Raw genomic sequence first — 17,659 nt, forward strand, 5'->3', positions numbered from 1 at the left:
GTAATATTAACAAAGCAGCAAAGACTTACAATGCTGCCACCTCAGAGCATTCCTATGTTCAAAGAAGTTCCCCTTGAATCTCTGCTGTTCACAAGAACTTTTGAACATGGAGTGGAGAACAAGACAGAACAGCAAAGATTATCTCTATTTTATGGAGCAGTATTCTGTAGGACAACCTAGAGAACTGGAAAGGAGTTTCTAAATGGAACCTGAGCATGGCTACAGTGAAGCCAAGAGACTTCTGGAAGATAACTTCAGAATCACCTACAAGATTTCAGAGGAATATAAGAAGTCGTCATGAGAAGATGACCTGCCAATTTTGCATACAATCACACCCCATAGTGTCACACATGAAGGCCAAAAACGGGGTTACGAACATAGACATAAGGCCTGAATGTGAGTCATGTAAAGGTGAAGACATGCCATCAAGAGTCAGTTATAAGTGGGTTTGTGGGTATCACTGATACAAACTACAGAGTAACAAGTGCTGAGAACATAGAAATTTTCTACTGCTTATTATGTTAAGTGTTGCAGGGGGCGGGGGGGAGGCTGGAGCCTATCCCAGCAGCCTTCGGGTGTGAGGCGGGGTGCACCCTGGATGGGTCACCAGTCCATTGCAGGGCCGACATATAGACAGACTACCATTCAGGGCTGTACCCAGGATTTTTCAAATACCGAGGTCAAATATTGCGATACATCTTATTTGACAAAAAAACATCATAATTTGGTGAACGGTGAGGGACCCGTAGAGGGGAGTTAAATTGCTACAGTGGCTCATCGGCCACTCATCTGAATTGTGCAGCAGATCCTCCCACTCCCTGAAATGTCGCTCCCGTCTCATTGCACCGTTTGCCACGTCCTCCAACGGCGCAAGTGCAGCCATTGTTGAAAGTTGCACATTCAGCACAATTGTGAAGGCTCTTTTATAGCCACTTAAGTAATGCCAACAAGTGTTTGTATTTGTGTTGATGGCTTTTTTTGTGCCCGATGTATGTGTGGTTGTCAAATAATGTCAGTTACTAAACACCACCACAGGGTTTCGCCAACGGACCAAAGTGCAGTTAACGCAAGAATCGGCTTTCTGCCAACTTCTATGGCACCTCCAGAGTTGGCTTGAAACAGCTCAAGAATCGACGAACTTTTTTGAACTTGGTCTCTTGAGCACACACATGTTGTCATGCAACTGAGGCTTAATTAAGGACCAAGCCACAATTTTTTATACCGTAGTACTTCTGCTGAATAGGAAAGCAACTTTGATCACTCCTGCAGTAAGACACTCTAAAACCTTTGTAATAAATATATTTTTGTCTTTTTATATCTTTAACCCTCTCTATTAGCTGATGTTTCTGAGTCAGCGTATACGCTGGAGGGGGCCATGATTTATAATCAGTTCTTTAGTCTTTGTGGTGTTCAGATCAAGGCAGTGTCCCAGATATTGCCATGAGTTATCTGGCTGTCCAAAGTAGTCTATTAGTCTATATAGTCTATTTTATTTTTATAATCACACAAAATCTGTAAATAGTTTGCCATTTGTTTGACATTAACTCTGATTGTGTTACGTGTAGGAGTGGAGGGAAGTAGACCCAATTGCGGACAGAGTGTGGGACGTTGCACAAAAGAGGTTTATTCGGAAACAGAGGCTTGAGACTGGCGGCTTGACGGCTTGTGACGGGGGACTGGCGGCTTGACGGCTTGTGACGGGGGACTGGCGGCTTGACGGCTTGAGGATGGTGACTTGAGGCTGCAGACTGGAGACTAGAGACTCGAGACAAACAGTTCTTGAGAAAAACACTCAACGACAGCACATTCGTGCAAAATCCAAACAATGGCCCAACAGCGAACAGGGGAAAACACAGACGTTAAATACACGAGAGGAAACGAGACACAGGTGGTGCAATCACCAAGGTGAGACACATAAGGTAATCGCAGGAGGGAGGACAGGAAGACAGGACATAACTACAAAATAAGACAGGAAACACGAGACAGGGATCGTGACAGAGTGGAACATATATTTCCTTAAAATAGAGTGCACGAAACACAAGGCAGTGAAGCACAGACCAGATTGTATAAGAGTGGACACAGGTGAAAAGGTCACAACAGGAAATAGCAGGAGTGTTGCTCATGGCTAGCATCACTCCCTCAAGCTAATTAAGCCAGAACAGAGTCCACAGAATTTTTACGGTAGCATGAAGTAGTGGGAGTCAATAGTAGATAAGAGCAAGGTCATGAATCAGGGAAAAGAGAGGTTTTTATCTTCACAGATGCAACAAGAAGTCTACGATGGGAACAGATGGTGCTGGCACGCGGTCAGACAGAAGATTCTGCAAAATAACACGAAGACCAAAAATACACACTTGCACGCAGAAGCAATCACATAATAACCTCCTTGTAACACATAAAACTGGAGAAGATAGTTAGATGGTTGGACTTCTTGCCCCAACGCCAGGGATGACGCATCTGCGTATGCTGACTCCAGGATAGGGGAAGACGATCTCCAGAGCTCTGTATTCTTTCCTGTTAATCTGAATAAATTCTTTTGAACTAACTAGAAGGTGTCCTCTCCAGATTTTGAACAGCGCAATATATACTCTGTGGGTCCTTCTGATTGATTAATGATGACTTGTTCAAAAATTCCTACACACTTTATACTGCATAGTGGGTTATTTATGTTGTTTGATTTGTTTAGGGGCTAGCTTCATGCTACATACTGAAGAGGTGTTTTGTTTTCGTCTTATTCACGCCAGGTATGTCCATTAATATGTTGGGTATTAGCTCCCCCTTTTGCTGCTGCATGCTGTGGGAGAGGGGCTAGCTTCATGCTACGTACTGAAGAAGTATTTTGTTTTTGTCTAATTTATGGCAGCTGCTGTCCCAAATAAACGGAGATCGCCTCCAAAGATAATCCTGGTGTCACGACGTGATCATTACAACACAACACAGAAGTCCACCGGTTACCATTCAAACAATCACAGAGGCAAAAGAGCACTAAAACTTAGATAAAACACAAGAGATACTCTCAAACTGTCGCCATTACAGCTCTATATTTGCATTCACAGGTGTTTTTTTAGTATCAAACTTAGATTAAGTGATGCAGGTACATTACTACATTATCTCCAGTTGTGAAGGATTCTTGAAAACCCAGACAGTAATGTAATACCTTACTGGCAAAATGTTACTAAGTTAGTGTAGGAATTTTTCAACAAGTCATCGTTAATCAATCAGAAGGACCCACAGAGTATATATTGCGCTGTTCAAAATCTGGAAAGGACTCCTTCTAGTTAGTTCAAAAGAATTTATTCAGATTAACAGGAAAGAATACAGAGCTCTGAAAATCATCTTCCCTTATCCTGGAGTCAGCATACGCAGATGCGTCGTCCCTGGCGTTGGGGCAAGAAGTCCAAAGATCTAACTATCTCTCCAGTTTTATGTGTTACAAGGAGGTGCTTATGTGATTGCTTCTGCATGCAAGTGTGTATTTTTGATCTTCGTGTTATTTTGCAAAATCTTCTGTCCGACCACGTGCCAGCACCATCTGTTCCCATCGTATACTTCTTGTTGCATCTGTGAAGATCAAAACCTCTCTTTTCCCTGATTCACGACCTTGCTCTTACCTACATCTGACTCCCACTACTTCATCCTACCGTAGAAATTCTGTGGACTCTGTTCTGGCTTAATTAGCTTGAGGGAGTGATGCTTGCCATGAGCTACACTCCTGGTATTCCCTGTTGTGACCTTTTCACCTGTGTCCACTCTTATACAATCTGGTCTGTGCTTCACTGCCTTGTGTTTCCTGCACTCTATTTTAAGTAAATATATGTATAAATTTAACTACAGTTTAAGCAAATATATATGTATGGGCTCATCTACAGTTTAAAGCAAATATATGAATAAATTTATCTACATTAGACAAGGCAAGACAAGGCAATTTTATTTGTATAGCCCGTTTTCACAAACAGTTAGTCTCAAAGGGCTTTACATGGCATCATAACATCCTCTGCCCTTAGACCCTCACATCGACTGAGGAAAAACTAGAGTTTAGCAGGAAATGGATGTTTTTTTGTAATGTCTTTATTATTCATGGTGTCCCTATATGAGTGGCAAGGTAGTGCAGTGGTTAGCACTGTCACCTCACAGCTAAAAGCCTCAGAGTTCGAGCTCGGGCACATGATCTTTATGCGTGGAGTTTGCATGCTCTTCCTGCGCGGTTGTCTCTGGATATCCCAGCTTCCTCCCACGTCCACACATGCAAGAGGGGACTATGTGAATCACATACTCTAAATTGACCGTAGGCGTGACTGTGAGAGCGAATGGTTGTCCGTCTATATGTTTTGGACATGCGATGGATTGGTGACCGGGTGTACCCCGCCTCCCGCTGTCGGGATAGAGTCCAGCACACACACACACACACACACACACACACACACACACACACACACACACACACACACACGCACGCACGCACACACACACACACCCTTAACAGGATAACCGATAGAAGATGGATGGATGGATGGTTTCCTTATACTTTTTACAAATGATTTATCATTATTTATCATAATTTATAATTTATTTTTATTTCATAATTTATTTTTATTGTTTCATGTGAGGGCAGCACAGTGGTGCATTGGTTAGCACTGTCGCCTCACAGCTAAAAACTTGAGTTGTCAGTCTCAAATAGAGTTTATCCACAAAACAGTCAATTAACTAAAAAGGGATAACTCTGATTTTAGAAGGGTGAGATCCGAGCGCTGGCTATCACTTAGACACGTGACCACAGTTTTGTACACAAAAGACACTACGACTTCTCTCTTATAACTAAAAGTGTTTATTAAACACAATGCATCAATCGATCAGCAACACGTTGGTATAACGGTTCAATCTAACCAAATGATACAAAGTGATAAAGTATGTGAGTGTGTGTGTGTGTGTGTATGACAGTACCAAAGAGAGAAGGAGGAGGGAAGGGGGGAACCTGGTTGTCGAGCAACAAGTCAGGGCAGCAGAGGCTTACAGCTGAGGCTGGCTAGCCGCTAGTTAGCAACGTGGACATATAAAGCGTGGAGCAGTCAGTTAGGAAGATGAACGGCTTAGCGAAAGAGAGAGAGATAGATAGATAGATAGAGGAAAAGGCAGAAGTAAACCCAAATGTGTGTTCATACACTTGTGCAGGACCTTAGACCCTCATATCGACTGAGGAAAAACTTCATAGAAAACCCTTTTAACAGGGAAAATCTGAGAAACCTCAGGGTGAGCAACAGAGGAGGGATCCCTCACCCAGGACGGACAGACGTGCAGTAGATGTTGTTACAGAGAAGAAAACAGTTTACAATACAAAATGTGGAAAACATGGAAATGTTAATAGCAGTTGAAGAAGGAAGCTTCTGGTAGGGGAGGCAGGGAGAGCAAGCCAGCTTGATGGGGGACTGGATGGCAGACTGGTTCATGGGAGGGGAGGAAAAAAAGGGGGGGATGGGGGGGGGGGCGATGCAGGCGGCAGTTGGAACAGAGAGATGGAGCTCTGGTGGATCTGTGGAAACACAGAGAAACTGCAAGACACCAAGGCCAAACTACAAAGTGCAACAAGTAATGGTAATAACAGTTCCAAAATGTGCGGGGAGGAGAGAGAAGAGGAGGGGTGAGGAGAGGAGAGGGCTCCATGTAACCTGATGTCTAAGAAGCAGTCTAAGCCTATAGCAGCATAGCTATAAATGGTTCAGAGCTACCTGAACCAGTCCTAACTGAAAGCTCTGTCATAAAGCATAAAGGAAAGTCTTAAGACTGGACTTAAATGTAGTTCGAGTGTCTGCCTCTCTGACCCATGGAGAGAACTGGTTCCACAGTGAAGGAGCCGGTAACTGAAAGTTCTACCTCCCAGTCTGTTTTTAGAGTTACTGGGAATCACTAAAAGACCTGCATTCTGGGAGCGGAGTGCTCTGGTCGTAGGACAGTAGGGACTAATGAGTTCTTTCAAATAGGATGGGGCTTTGTCATTGAGAGCCTTGTAAGTCAGCAGAAGGATTTTGAAGTCGATTCTAGATCCTACAGGAAGCCAGTGGAGAGAAACTAAAGTGGGAGAGATGTGTTCTCTCTTCTTAACTCCCGTCAAAACCCTCGCTGCAGCGTTCTGGACCAGCTGGAGACTCTTTAGAGAGTATTTAGGACATCCTGACAAGAGAGAGTTGCAGTAGTCCAGCCTTGAGGTGATAAATGCATCCACCAGTTTCTCAGCTCTGGGAAAGGATATTCCTAATCTTAGCGATACTGCGCAGATGGAAGAAGGCGGTCCTCGTCACATGCTTTATGTGGGAGCTGAAGGAAAGGTCCTGGTCAAAAATGACTCCAAGGTTCCTTGCAGTTGTACTCGGGGTCAGGGTGATGCCATCTAGAGTAGTGATCTGATTAGACAGTGTGTCACTGAGGTGTTTAGGTCCAAACGCGATGACCTCAGTTTTATCTGAATTTAGCATTAAGAAGTTAGAGGACATCCAGGATTTAATGTTTTTCAGACAGTCTTGCAGATTAGTAAACTAGCTTGTTTCATTTGGCTCCATCGACAAGTAGAGTTGCGTGTCATCCGCATAACAGTGAAAGTTGATTGAGTGCTTCCGGATTATGTCACCTAATGGGAGCATGTAAGTTACTGTTAAGAAATATTACATTCCCAAGTCATTACATTAAAAGTGAAAAAAGTTATGACATTATTGGCTTGTCACTAAAGCAGTTTAATGAAATGTCACACCTATACTGTGCTCAAAAAGTACACACATGCTATTGTTAGTCTCATTACATCACCACTTACGAAGAAATATTTCAGACCAACACAGAAAGCTTTAGGGCTTTCTTTCCTCTCTGCATATGCTTGAGGAACAGGGAACAGGAATTTTAGAATATTATATAAAGACACTGATGAATGAACAAGAAGTCTGTTTCTCTTTTGTTAATGCTTTGATGCTTTAGTTGTAATGTTCAAAAGAAAAAGGCCCCGAGTTACTGGTCTTCCTGATGGTCTCATTGTGGCTCAGTGTCAGCTTGGACCGATAGAGACCACTGTGCTGGGCATCCAGTGGATTGTCTGACACCTACATTATGACAGGATGAGACAAGGTGATATTTAGATGTATGTTGTCACAAACAGTCATGTCTGAAAACCTAGTGTAGGCACATATTACAACAACATTTTCAGTCAAGTTACTCAGGTCCATCCATCCATTCATCTTTTCTACCGCTTGTCTTGTTAAGGGTCACGGGTGCTGGAGCCTATCCCAGCAGCTTTCAGGTGAGGTACACCCTGGTGACAGGTCACCAGGCCAGCACATATAGACAGACAACCATTCACACTCACTGCTATGCCTATGGTCAATTTAGAGTATTCAATCAGCCTAGTCTCCTCTCGCATGTCTTTGGACTGTGGGAGGAAGCTGGATTACCCGGAGAGAACCCACATAGGCTCAGGGAGAACATACAAACTCTACACAGAAAGACCCATGCTCGAGCCGGGGCTCAAATCCGGAACATTCTTGTTGTTATTTGCGCTAGCCACTGCACCATCGTGCCACCCCAAGTTACCCAGCTGTAGTAAGAATTTTTGAAGCATTTACCTAGTCTCCTCCTTGCTTTACAGAACTGTTAAGATCATAAAATTTTGAATCAGTGACAGTTGGAAAATACCAATTTACAACTATTTAATTAACATTTTTATGAGGAAAATTAAATAAACAAGCATTTGGCAAATGATCACATGCCACCAGAGTGGCATAATTTTAAAGAAATAAAAGCATAGCTTCATAGTTTTCATCAGTCCCAACCTTCACATTATTCAAACGCTTTAACTTCTACCGTTCTTTCATTCAAGTATACTGTATTTTGGAAGTCGAAGCCACATTAGGAAAGTTTAGTATATAAATACATTAGAAGATCAAGGGTGTAACTTGTAAAGGTAAAATGCTGCAACTAAACACACCAGGTACCAAAGACCATCTAAAGAAAAGTATCCATCTGGGGGGCTGGAGCCTACCCCAGCCAAGACTTTAACCTGGAACCTTCTTGCTGTGAGGCAACAGTGCTAACCACTGCACCACTGTGCCAACAAAGAAAAATATACTATCTAAAAATCTTTAAATGTTTGATACTGTTGCAGGGCATCTTTTATGCAAATGGTTAATGTTAGCTGGCTAACTGATGCTGACCAAGTATACCTGGGGTACCAGGGTGTGCTAACATTACTTATGACCGTGATTGCCCTTGTGAGAATTTGTTGTATTAAGACTATTTCCTGAAAGTGATTCCATGCAAGATGCCCATCTTCCAAGTGATAAATTAAAAGGGGAGGTTATTAGATTAAGCTTCTACTGCTCTGTCATCAGGGTCTGCTGATTAGAAATGATGAGCAATGCTCTATAATGAATTAAAACATCAAATTAATATCCCAAATTCTGTCAAGATTTTCTCCTGTGCTTTTATTAACATCAATAAATTCTTCATTGATATTTTAAAACTGTTGTGTACGCATCAGCTTATGAGAACAAACACGAAGTGCTGAAGTGTTTGTGAATGCCATAAATGTACTGAACTACACTACAACTAAATGTACTGAAAGTTCAAATGAGATGATATTGAATTCCTCAGGTAAAGTAAGACATCCAGGCCAAACAAAAGAAAATGATGCATTGAGCCTAATGGATATGTGTATAAGCAATGTTTTGCTAAGATGTTGACCATCAGTCCATCCATTTTCTTCCACTTATTCCTATTAAGGGTCACAGGGAGGTTGGAGCCTATCCCAGCGGCCACAGGCGAGAGGCAGGGTACAGCCTGGACAGGTCGCCAGTTCATCACAGGCACAGGAGAACATGCAAACTCCACCCAGAAAAATCCCATACCCGAGCCAGGACTCGAAGCTGGAACCCTCTTGTGTGAGGCAACAGTGCTAACCACTGCACCACCAGATGTTGACCCTAATTTGAAAAGTGACAATACAGTACCTCGTGATTGTGGCTGCCAACTACCTATCAACCTAGATAGACAATCTGAACTTTATGGGGTACCAGATCACATATTTGACAATAAACTGGATCTGCTTATCTGAACGTAGCCACATTATTTAGCTTAAGAACTTACCTCTTCAAATTTCTTGGCCTTGTACTGTTCTGCTCCTTTCAAGAAGTTCAGTAGTATGATGTCACAGAGCACTGTGCCCTACATAATAATACATTTTATTTACAAAACAGCAATCCCATTTTAAACTCCATGTCCCAAATCCCAACAAATACTGAAAAACCACTCACACGCCCTGGTTTTCAGCAGTCTCTGTCCTAGTTTTAATCATAAAACCAAAACGGTCCAGGCAACTCTGATTTGTTTGTCCATATGTTTGTCAATGTTTTTGCCATGGCTGCTGCAGTTTCAACCAATAGAAAAATCTATAATACACAGTGAGTTAACACCAGTGGGTGAGATGAACCTCAGAAATGAAGGACCAACTTGTTGATATGCAGCAACACTACAACTGTTCTTACAACATGTCCTGAAAAACATACCATAATCAACCTGTCCTTTTTTGTTTTTTGTTTTGCCATGTTTGTTTGTTTGTTTGTTTGTTTTTTTTTACCTGTCCTGTTCAGTAGCTGAGGCAAGCAGCATCAGTGTTCCTGGTGCCTTGTTGTACTGAAGCAGTTTTATTCTGCATAGGCGGAGTCTGATAAACTCCTCCTATTGCCATTTATGTTTAACTTTATTAGGAATGGTGTTGGTTCATTGATGAAGCTACCGGACTGAGGCTCAGGAGTGGACAGGAAGAGAGAACAGGGACAGGATAGGGAAGACAAGGGGGAGTGGGGAGACAAAAAAAACAACAACAGCAATAGCAGAAAGCAACAACAACAACAACAACAAAAACACTAAAACAAACAAAGACAAAAAACAAACAAAAAACAAATAAACAAACAAAGAAAAAGTAACAACAACAAAAGAAAAAGAAAGAAAAAAACAAAAACAAAACAAAAAAACAAAAAACAATGGTTGCAGAATTCCCAGTGCAGGCTTGCCATTTGGTTTGATATAATTTTAAGATAAATGTCTGAGTGCGTGTTTATGGGTCAGCTGTGCGCTCCATGCGTGTATGTGTGTATACGCGTGTGTACGTGTATGTGTATGTGCTACGGTTTATCTTGGATGCTGTGCGTAGCTGGCTGTAGCTGATGTGGGGGGCCAGGACATCGCACCCCCAGTCCAGGATGGCAGGTAGGTCAGGACCAGGTCACCAGAGCACCCCGAAATCCCCAGGACACGGGGAGCCCCAGGCCACCCCTCCCCCAGGAAACAGCCTAAGGCCCAACCCATGCCAGGACCCATAGGAAAGCATAGGAGCAGCAACCCCCACCCGGAAGCACCCCACAGAGAGACGGGGCAGAGATGACGCCGGTCCCGCCGGGCACTCCCCCCCCCACAGCATGAGTAGAGCCCAGGGGCACAGGGCCCCCCAGCCCGAGACCCGACCAGAGCTCCCCAAGGGGTCCGCCAGCGGCAAGGCCGACACCCACCCACACCCCACACCCAGGCGGGGCAGCCACAGCCCACCACAACGACCAGGCCCACCGCCCCCGAACAGAGCTATCCCCCCCCCCAACCCTCGATCCCCATCCCCTCTACTCATCCCCTGTTCTCCCCCTCCCCCCAGAGCAGGAGGGTTTCAGGCTATAGGGCACCACCAGCCAGCCAGCCGGGACCCCTACTCCCCGGAAAGGTCCAGCCCACCCGCCGGGGTGAGCCGAAGGCACGCACGCCCAGGACCGCCACCCCCGGACAAAACAATCATACTCTCATCTTCCTCCATACAGGGGCTGAGAACACCATAGATGCTGATACGGTCCAGGGCACCTCAGACTTAGTGAAACCACCAGCGAGCGATCCACCGTACAGCAGCAGGGCCCGTGACCAACCCCAGCCCAACCACCATGCCGGGAAGAGGACCACCCCCGCCCCCGAAGAGCCCCGGCCAGGCCCCCAGGCCCGCAATGGTGCAGTTAGCAAAGGAGGCAGCACTGGACCCACTCCCTGCCCCAGCTGCCCCCCCATCCCAACATGGTGCAGGGTGCGTGTTGTGCATGGGAATGTAGATGTGATGATGTGGATGACTAGAATGTGGTTAAAATTGGCGGAGGCACCCAGGGCATGGGAGCCGCCAGCAACCCGTGGTCAGGGCCCCCAGTTCGATCAGCATCAAGGAGGTCAGCCCCCATCCTCAGACGTCCCCTAGCATCCTCCCTTTGTCCAGAGTGGTGGCAGTCCAGGACACCGCGCCAGGGCCCAGCCCGCCCGAGGGTGGGCCGAGGCTAGCAAACCCCTCCCAAATGTGGGTGCGACCCCCCCGGGGGAGCGGCAGGGCCCCAGGTCAGCAAGTCCCAGGCGCCAAGCAGTCCACCTCTACCTCACTCTCCAGCCCCTACCTCCCTCCCTCCCTCCCGACCCCCCTCCCCCTGACCCCCCTTCCTCTCTAACCCCACCTAACCTTCCTTCCCCACCCTCCTCCCATCGTCCGGGGGCAAATATGCCCCAGCCGCCACGGCAGGCCCCAGCACGCCCCGCCGGGGCCCGGGGACCGGGCGACCACAGCCCCCCACCGCAGGACCCCACTGGGGGACCGGCGCGAATCCCCGGCAGCAGAGCACAGGGCCCCCGACCCCCCCATGCCGGGTGGAGGCCCCGACCCAGCCCAAGGACCCCCAACCCCCAATCCCATAGGGTGCCGCCATGATAGGGGAAGCCGCCCCCACGTCGTCCCTCAACAGGCGAGACCCAAAGCCGCCCCAGAAGGCAGTAACCCCAGGCCCACCAGCCCAGCGAGCCACCGGACACCCAAGGCAGCCAGCGTCCATAGCCACCCGCCCCGGGGCCAGAGCCACGAAGCCCAGCCCCCCCTAATCAAAACTATGTGATGGATTTAATTATCGGGGACCAGATTTGTTCGAACTCTGATGATCGACTTTCCTCCCAAGCAGACATTCTCTCCATGGAAATGTGGTCTAATAAAAGGTTTCTATATTGAGTAATGCTTAGGTTGTTCTTTGATTTCCAATTCATCAGGATGGCCTTCTTTGCGATGCTTAGAGCAGTGAGAAGCATGCAGGATTTGTTTACTTCCATATTAACATTAGTGAGGTCACCTAGCAGACAAAGTGAGGGGGAGATGGGGATGTGGTACCCTAACCACCGTGATAGGTCTTTACAAACCCTCTGCCAAAAATTGTTAACAGGTGTACAAAGCCATATAGCATGCAGATAGCAGTCTGGTGAGCCAGTCGCACAATATGGACAAATGTTTGTTTGTGTGAGGCCCATCTGGAACATCCTTTTTCCTGTGTAGTGTGTTCTGTGGAGAACCTTGTAATTTATTAATTGTAGGTTACCACTGCGAATCATTCTAAATGTGTTGGAGCAGATTTCTATCCAAAAGTTAGGGTGTGGGTTGATCGACAGATCTTTCTCCCATTTGGATGAAGGAACTGAGATTATAAGTTCTGTTGTTGAAACTATTGAGTTAATTTTAGACAGTAGCTTAGGGGGTAAAATTTGTAAAAAAATCTGTTATTCTAGGTGGAAGCTCTAAGTCTAACTGGGTAAGGTCAAACCGTGCCTGTATTATAGATTTGAGCTGAAGATATTCCAGAAATTTGTTTTTGTTGATACCATAATTTGCTGTAATTTGGTTAAATTCTATGAATTCTTTGTCTTGGAAGATATGCTCTAGATTTTTAATCCCTTTATTGGCCCATGCAGCAAAATGTATTGTTTTTTTTTATTTTGCAGGATGTCAGGATTGTTCCAGATAGGCGTAAGCCTGCAAGGGGTGTTCGAGAGCCCATTGCTTTTGAGAAATTCCCACCAGGCTATGAGGGTGTTGCTGATGCTAATGTACTTAAAGCAGCTGTGATGCTTGATAACAGGGCTGATAAAAGGGAGATCAGATATTTGGATTTCTTTGCAGAAAGTTTGTTCAATATCGCGCCATGCTTGGTCTAATGAGTTTGGCTTCAACCATTTTAGTATGTATTGCAATCTATTGGCCAAGTAGTAATTATACAAATTTGGTAGTTCCAAGCCACTATAGTCTTTACTCTTTTGCCAAGTCTTTAAGCTTATACGTGGTGGCTTAGCTTTCCAGAGAAATTTGGAGATGTTAGAGTCGAGTGTTTTGAACCAAGTCCGGGGAGGTTGGGTCGGAACCATCGAGAAAACATAGTTGATTTTTGGCAAGATCATAATTTTTACTGTTGCTATTCTTCCCATAAGTGATATGGGTAGTGTGCGCCACCGGGTGAGGTCGTCCTCTATTTCTTTGATTAGGGTGGTATGATTTAGCCGTGTCAAGTCAGACAATTTGGCAGAGCTGTTGATGCCCAGGTATTTAATGTTTCCTGACTGTAGTGGTACGGCAAGCGTACTCTGGAAACCTGAGTTGATGGGAAGAACAGTTGACTTGCTCCAATTAATAGAGTAGTCAGAAATGGTTGAGAATTTGTCAATGAGTGCTATCGTTTCAGGGAGAGATGATTGTGCATTCCGTAGGAAAAGTAATACATCATCAGCATAAAGGCTTATCTTATGGATCACATTTGTAGTGTCAATTCCCTTGATGTTGTTGTTTTGCCGGACTGCAGCTGCGAGTGGCTCTATGAATATAGCAAATAGGGAAGGGGAAAGTGGACAACCCTGTCTGGTTCCTCTTTGGAGAGAGAAGCTTGGAGAAGTTTGATCATTTGTTCTGACACAAGCACTGGGAGCGCGGTAAAATATTTTGATCCAGTTCACAAAGTTATCTCCAAACCCAAACTTTTGTAATGTGGTGAGGAGAAAGTTCCAATTTACCCTGTCGAATGCTTTTTCTGCATCTAGGGAGACAATTATGGCATCCTTGCTCTGATTGTTACAGTAGTCTATCAGGTTGATAAGTCTACGTGTGTTGTTAGTGGAGTGCCGTCCTTTAATAAACCCGGTCTGGTCAGGATGTATTATGTGAGGTGTTACTTTTTCAAGCCTTCTAGCTAGCGCCTTGCTGATGACTTTAATATCTGCATTTATAAGTGATATTGGACGATAGCTTGATGGAAGTGCTGGGTCTTTGTCCGGTTTAAGGAGAAGGCTAATAATCGCACGGTTCATGTCGGGTGGCATGGTCAAGGTTTCCTGTATTTCAGTGAACATTTTGTAAAATATTGGTGCAAGCTCAGGCCAAAACTCTTCGTAGAATTCTGCAGGAAAGCCATCTGGTCCCGGGGCTTTCTTGTTTGGCATATGTTTAAGGGCTTCTTGAAGTTCCTCGATAGAAATAGGTGACTCCAGAGCCATTATTTGGTCTTGATTTAATTTTGGCAAGTCAATTGTGCTTAGAAAGTTTTCAATGCAAGATTTGGATGGGTTAATCTCAGGTGAGTAAAGTTTTTTATAGAATTCCCTAAAAATGTAATTGATTTCTTTTGGGTCACAGGTTGTTTCCCCATTGGAGTCCTTAATGGAGGATATTGTTGCTCTTTCTTTGTTCCGTTTTAGTTGGTTCGCTAAAAATCTGCTGGATTTATTGTTATGTTCAAAGTTCTCCAAGCATAGTCTCTGCAGCTGAAATTGTGTTTTGATGTCGAGTAAATTATTTAGTTTTAGTTTTAATTCCCTTAATTCTCTCAGTAGGTGTTCCTCTTGGGAGGCGGCATAAGTTGTCTCCAAGGCTTTAATTTTTTCATTTAATTCTGTTTCGAGAGCTTTCTCCTGTTTTTTCTTATATGAACAGTAAGATATTATTTTGCCCCGCATGACTGCTTATTCGCCTGCCATAGCACACAGGCTGAGACATCAGGCTGGTCATTTATCTCACAGAATATTGTCCATTCCTCCTTAAAGAATTTAACAAAATTGGGGTCCTTGAGCAATGATGTATTAAATCTCCATTGTTTAGAAAGCGGTGTTTGCCATGTTTGTTTACCGTCAGATCACATCAAGTGAGATTTTGACTGTCAAGACTGGTTGTTAGTGAATGGAATTACTTGGTCATCTTACCGCGCACCTTAAACTATGACAACAAAACTGTTTTGTCCGTCATTATGTCATCATGTAGAGTCCCACGATTTCTTGAACTGTTAATATTACAGAATTTTTTTTTTTAAGTGTGTGCCAGTTTGGCTGTGGCAGAGGCAGGAAAGTATTTATAGCTGTCACCAGATTCCTTTAGAGGCAAATGGAAAAAAAAACTTGAGTGACCTCAAAAGACCTGCAGCAAGACTTGGTGGGAACAGGCAATGAAAGTTCAGTTTGCAAAGCAAGGTACTTGCTCAATGCTAAAGGGCTCCATTCCTGAAGTCTGGTTAATGAAATCCACTGTGTGCTGATGAAAAATCCAACTGAACCATAAGCTCAATAATGTAGGTTTGGATTTAAGGTACAGTGTCACAGGTTGAAGGATTGGAGATATGTTCACCCTGCATTACTCACACAAGTCAGGTTGTAGTGGCATGTACGTTAAAGAAATATTTTACCCCAAAATTTTAATTTGCCATAGAGTTTTCTTTGGTTGTCTTGAATTAGTGAATATGTTAACAGCCAAGCTATACAAAATGTCAGTTTGCAAATGCATTGTACAGTATAATCCAAGTCTTCTTCATGCATTCACAGTCAGTACTCCACTAACACTTTGCTTTTGAAAAAAAAAATCCTAAAACAAAGCAAACATTCATAATCTCAACCATATTAGTGTAAACAGCTTGTGCATTCAGATGACATGCCTTATGCTGATTCATCAGCCTGACTCCCCTCCAAGGAGTTTACATGATAAGCAGCACAACTTCTGGTGGTTTTATGGACAACTCAGCATTGTAACTGCATACAAGTCACACTCACCACTCCAACTGAAGTGAAGGCTGCCACCATGTTGATGAGAGTAGGGATCATGTTGAACTTTCCTGCCTACAAAGAAACAATGGCCATTAACAGGTGTCAGTGTTCCAAGACTTAGTCTACCCATTTAGGTCATTTGAGATGAGCAAGGTCTGTGCTGTTTTGTTCAATTAATTGCTTAACAAATTACATGGCTTGTCCAATTTGCTTAGAGAATCCAGCTGCACAAGCCATAGAAGTCTCATGATGTCAAGGCTATTGCAGACTTCAAGGCTTGACACCATACTTGCTTCCCACCTACTGCAGAACAATTTAAGCAATTTCAATCTGACATCATTATTTCAAGATAAATTTTGGTGGTGGAAAGGCTAGATGTGAAGAACATATGGATTTCTTAACCAAAAAAAGAAGAAAACTTAGCTTAACACTGGCAAACATGGAAATATACATACAAATACAATATGGAATTGTAACTAGGCATGAAGACATTCAGAGATTATAAGGCTCTGACAAAGACTGAGATGAGACAATGAACTTAAATTCAAACTCTACCAGTGATTCATCAAGAAATAGGTGGGACAACACAAGGGAATGGGTGAATCAAATAGGACGAGAAACACTAGGGAGCAGAGTTGTGGCTGACAAGAAATGATTAATTGACAAGACACAAGTGAGACTTTAAAAGGGCAAGACAGACAAAGACAGGAAGTGTAAAGCACAGATTGACAGGGGTGAAGAGCTTCAAAATAAGACAGGAACGGACTCTAGCAAACTAAAAATTGTAACTCTAAATATTCACATGGCCCAGACAAGACTATGGCATTTACATCCACACTGTATAGACATTATCTAAACAAGTCTTTGTCCAAAATTATCAAAAAGCCAGCAAGAAGTTCAAAAAAGTAAGTTTTCCTTTTGACCAGGTTAATTGGATACTCTTAATGGTCTGTGGGTGTGGCTTTGTCTGTCTGTATGTGTTGGCCCTGTGCCCCGCCTCTTGCCCAAAGGCACCTGGGATAGGCTCCAGCCCCCCGTGACCCTTAAAAGGATAACCAAGAAGATGGATGGATGGGATGTTTTCATTTTGCATAATTTTGTTCTACAGCATGGGTTTTACATATATCACCAGATTCAATTTACATCAGGGAATGCGAGGATGTAAGATTTTAGATTTTGTGTGATGTTCCATGTTGGGCGGGTTATGGGCCAAAATATGTTTTCCTTGACTTTTGTGCCATGTTTAGAGGGGAAATGTTTTTTTATGGTTTATGTCATGCCATTCTACAACAGTAATGCAAATTTTATGATTATTCCCCAAAAAATATCTATTGCGCAATTTGTGCAGGACACTTTTATGATAATAAATTCAGAAATTATCTCAAAGAGAGACATAGAGGGAGAGGTACTGTATAACTGGTGTGAAAAGCAGCAAACACAGGAAGGCAGAATTGTCTCCTGAGATCTGAGATGAACTGATGGTTTGCTGCTGAGCTCAATCTGCTTCTTCTTCATTGTGTTTGATGAAGATGTGAAGACTTCCAGGAAGCTAGCCTTGGTGCAAGTTGGAGAGGCTGCATGCAACATTTCCATAGTGGTACGGGGTAGCCTCATCTACTAACTTTGGTGATTAGCCTTGATCCAGCAGGCCAACCAACAATCAAAATGCCACCTAAAACACAGAGGAAATTGAGGAGATAAAGAGAGCACTGAACTTCATGTCGGAGGAGACTGCTACTGTCCTCAAGCAGCAGAAAATAATCATGGATTTGATAGGTGAAAT

At 43.9% G+C, this 17,659-nt stretch overlaps 1 protein-coding gene across 1 annotated transcript in view; it reads right to left on the bottom strand.

Annotated features, from left to right (window-relative positions):
- Window positions 1-6,770: 6,770 nt before the first annotated feature.
- Window positions 6,771-17,659, bottom strand: part of LOC147256981 (P2X purinoceptor 3-like) — a 75,143-nt gene continuing 64,254 nt past the window's right edge. Inside the window, exons 10-12 of the mRNA XM_086210059.1 lie at window positions 15,883-15,948; window positions 9,118-9,195; window positions 6,771-7,079 (exon numbers count right to left, since the gene is read on the bottom strand). Of these exons, the coding sequence (XP_086066185.1) occupies window positions 6,954-7,079; window positions 9,118-9,195; window positions 15,883-15,948 (270 nt within the window). The 3' untranslated portion in view covers window positions 6,771-6,953. The remainder of the gene's footprint in view (window positions 7,080-9,117; window positions 9,196-15,882; window positions 15,949-17,659) is intronic.

This window comes from Aulostomus chinensis, chromosome 8, assembly GCF_037954235.1.
Source record: "Aulostomus chinensis isolate RoL2024-O1b breed Wild chromosome 8, RoL_Achi_v1.0, whole genome shotgun sequence".
Lineage (NCBI taxonomy): Eukaryota > Metazoa > Chordata > Actinopteri > Syngnathiformes > Aulostomidae > Aulostomus > Aulostomus chinensis.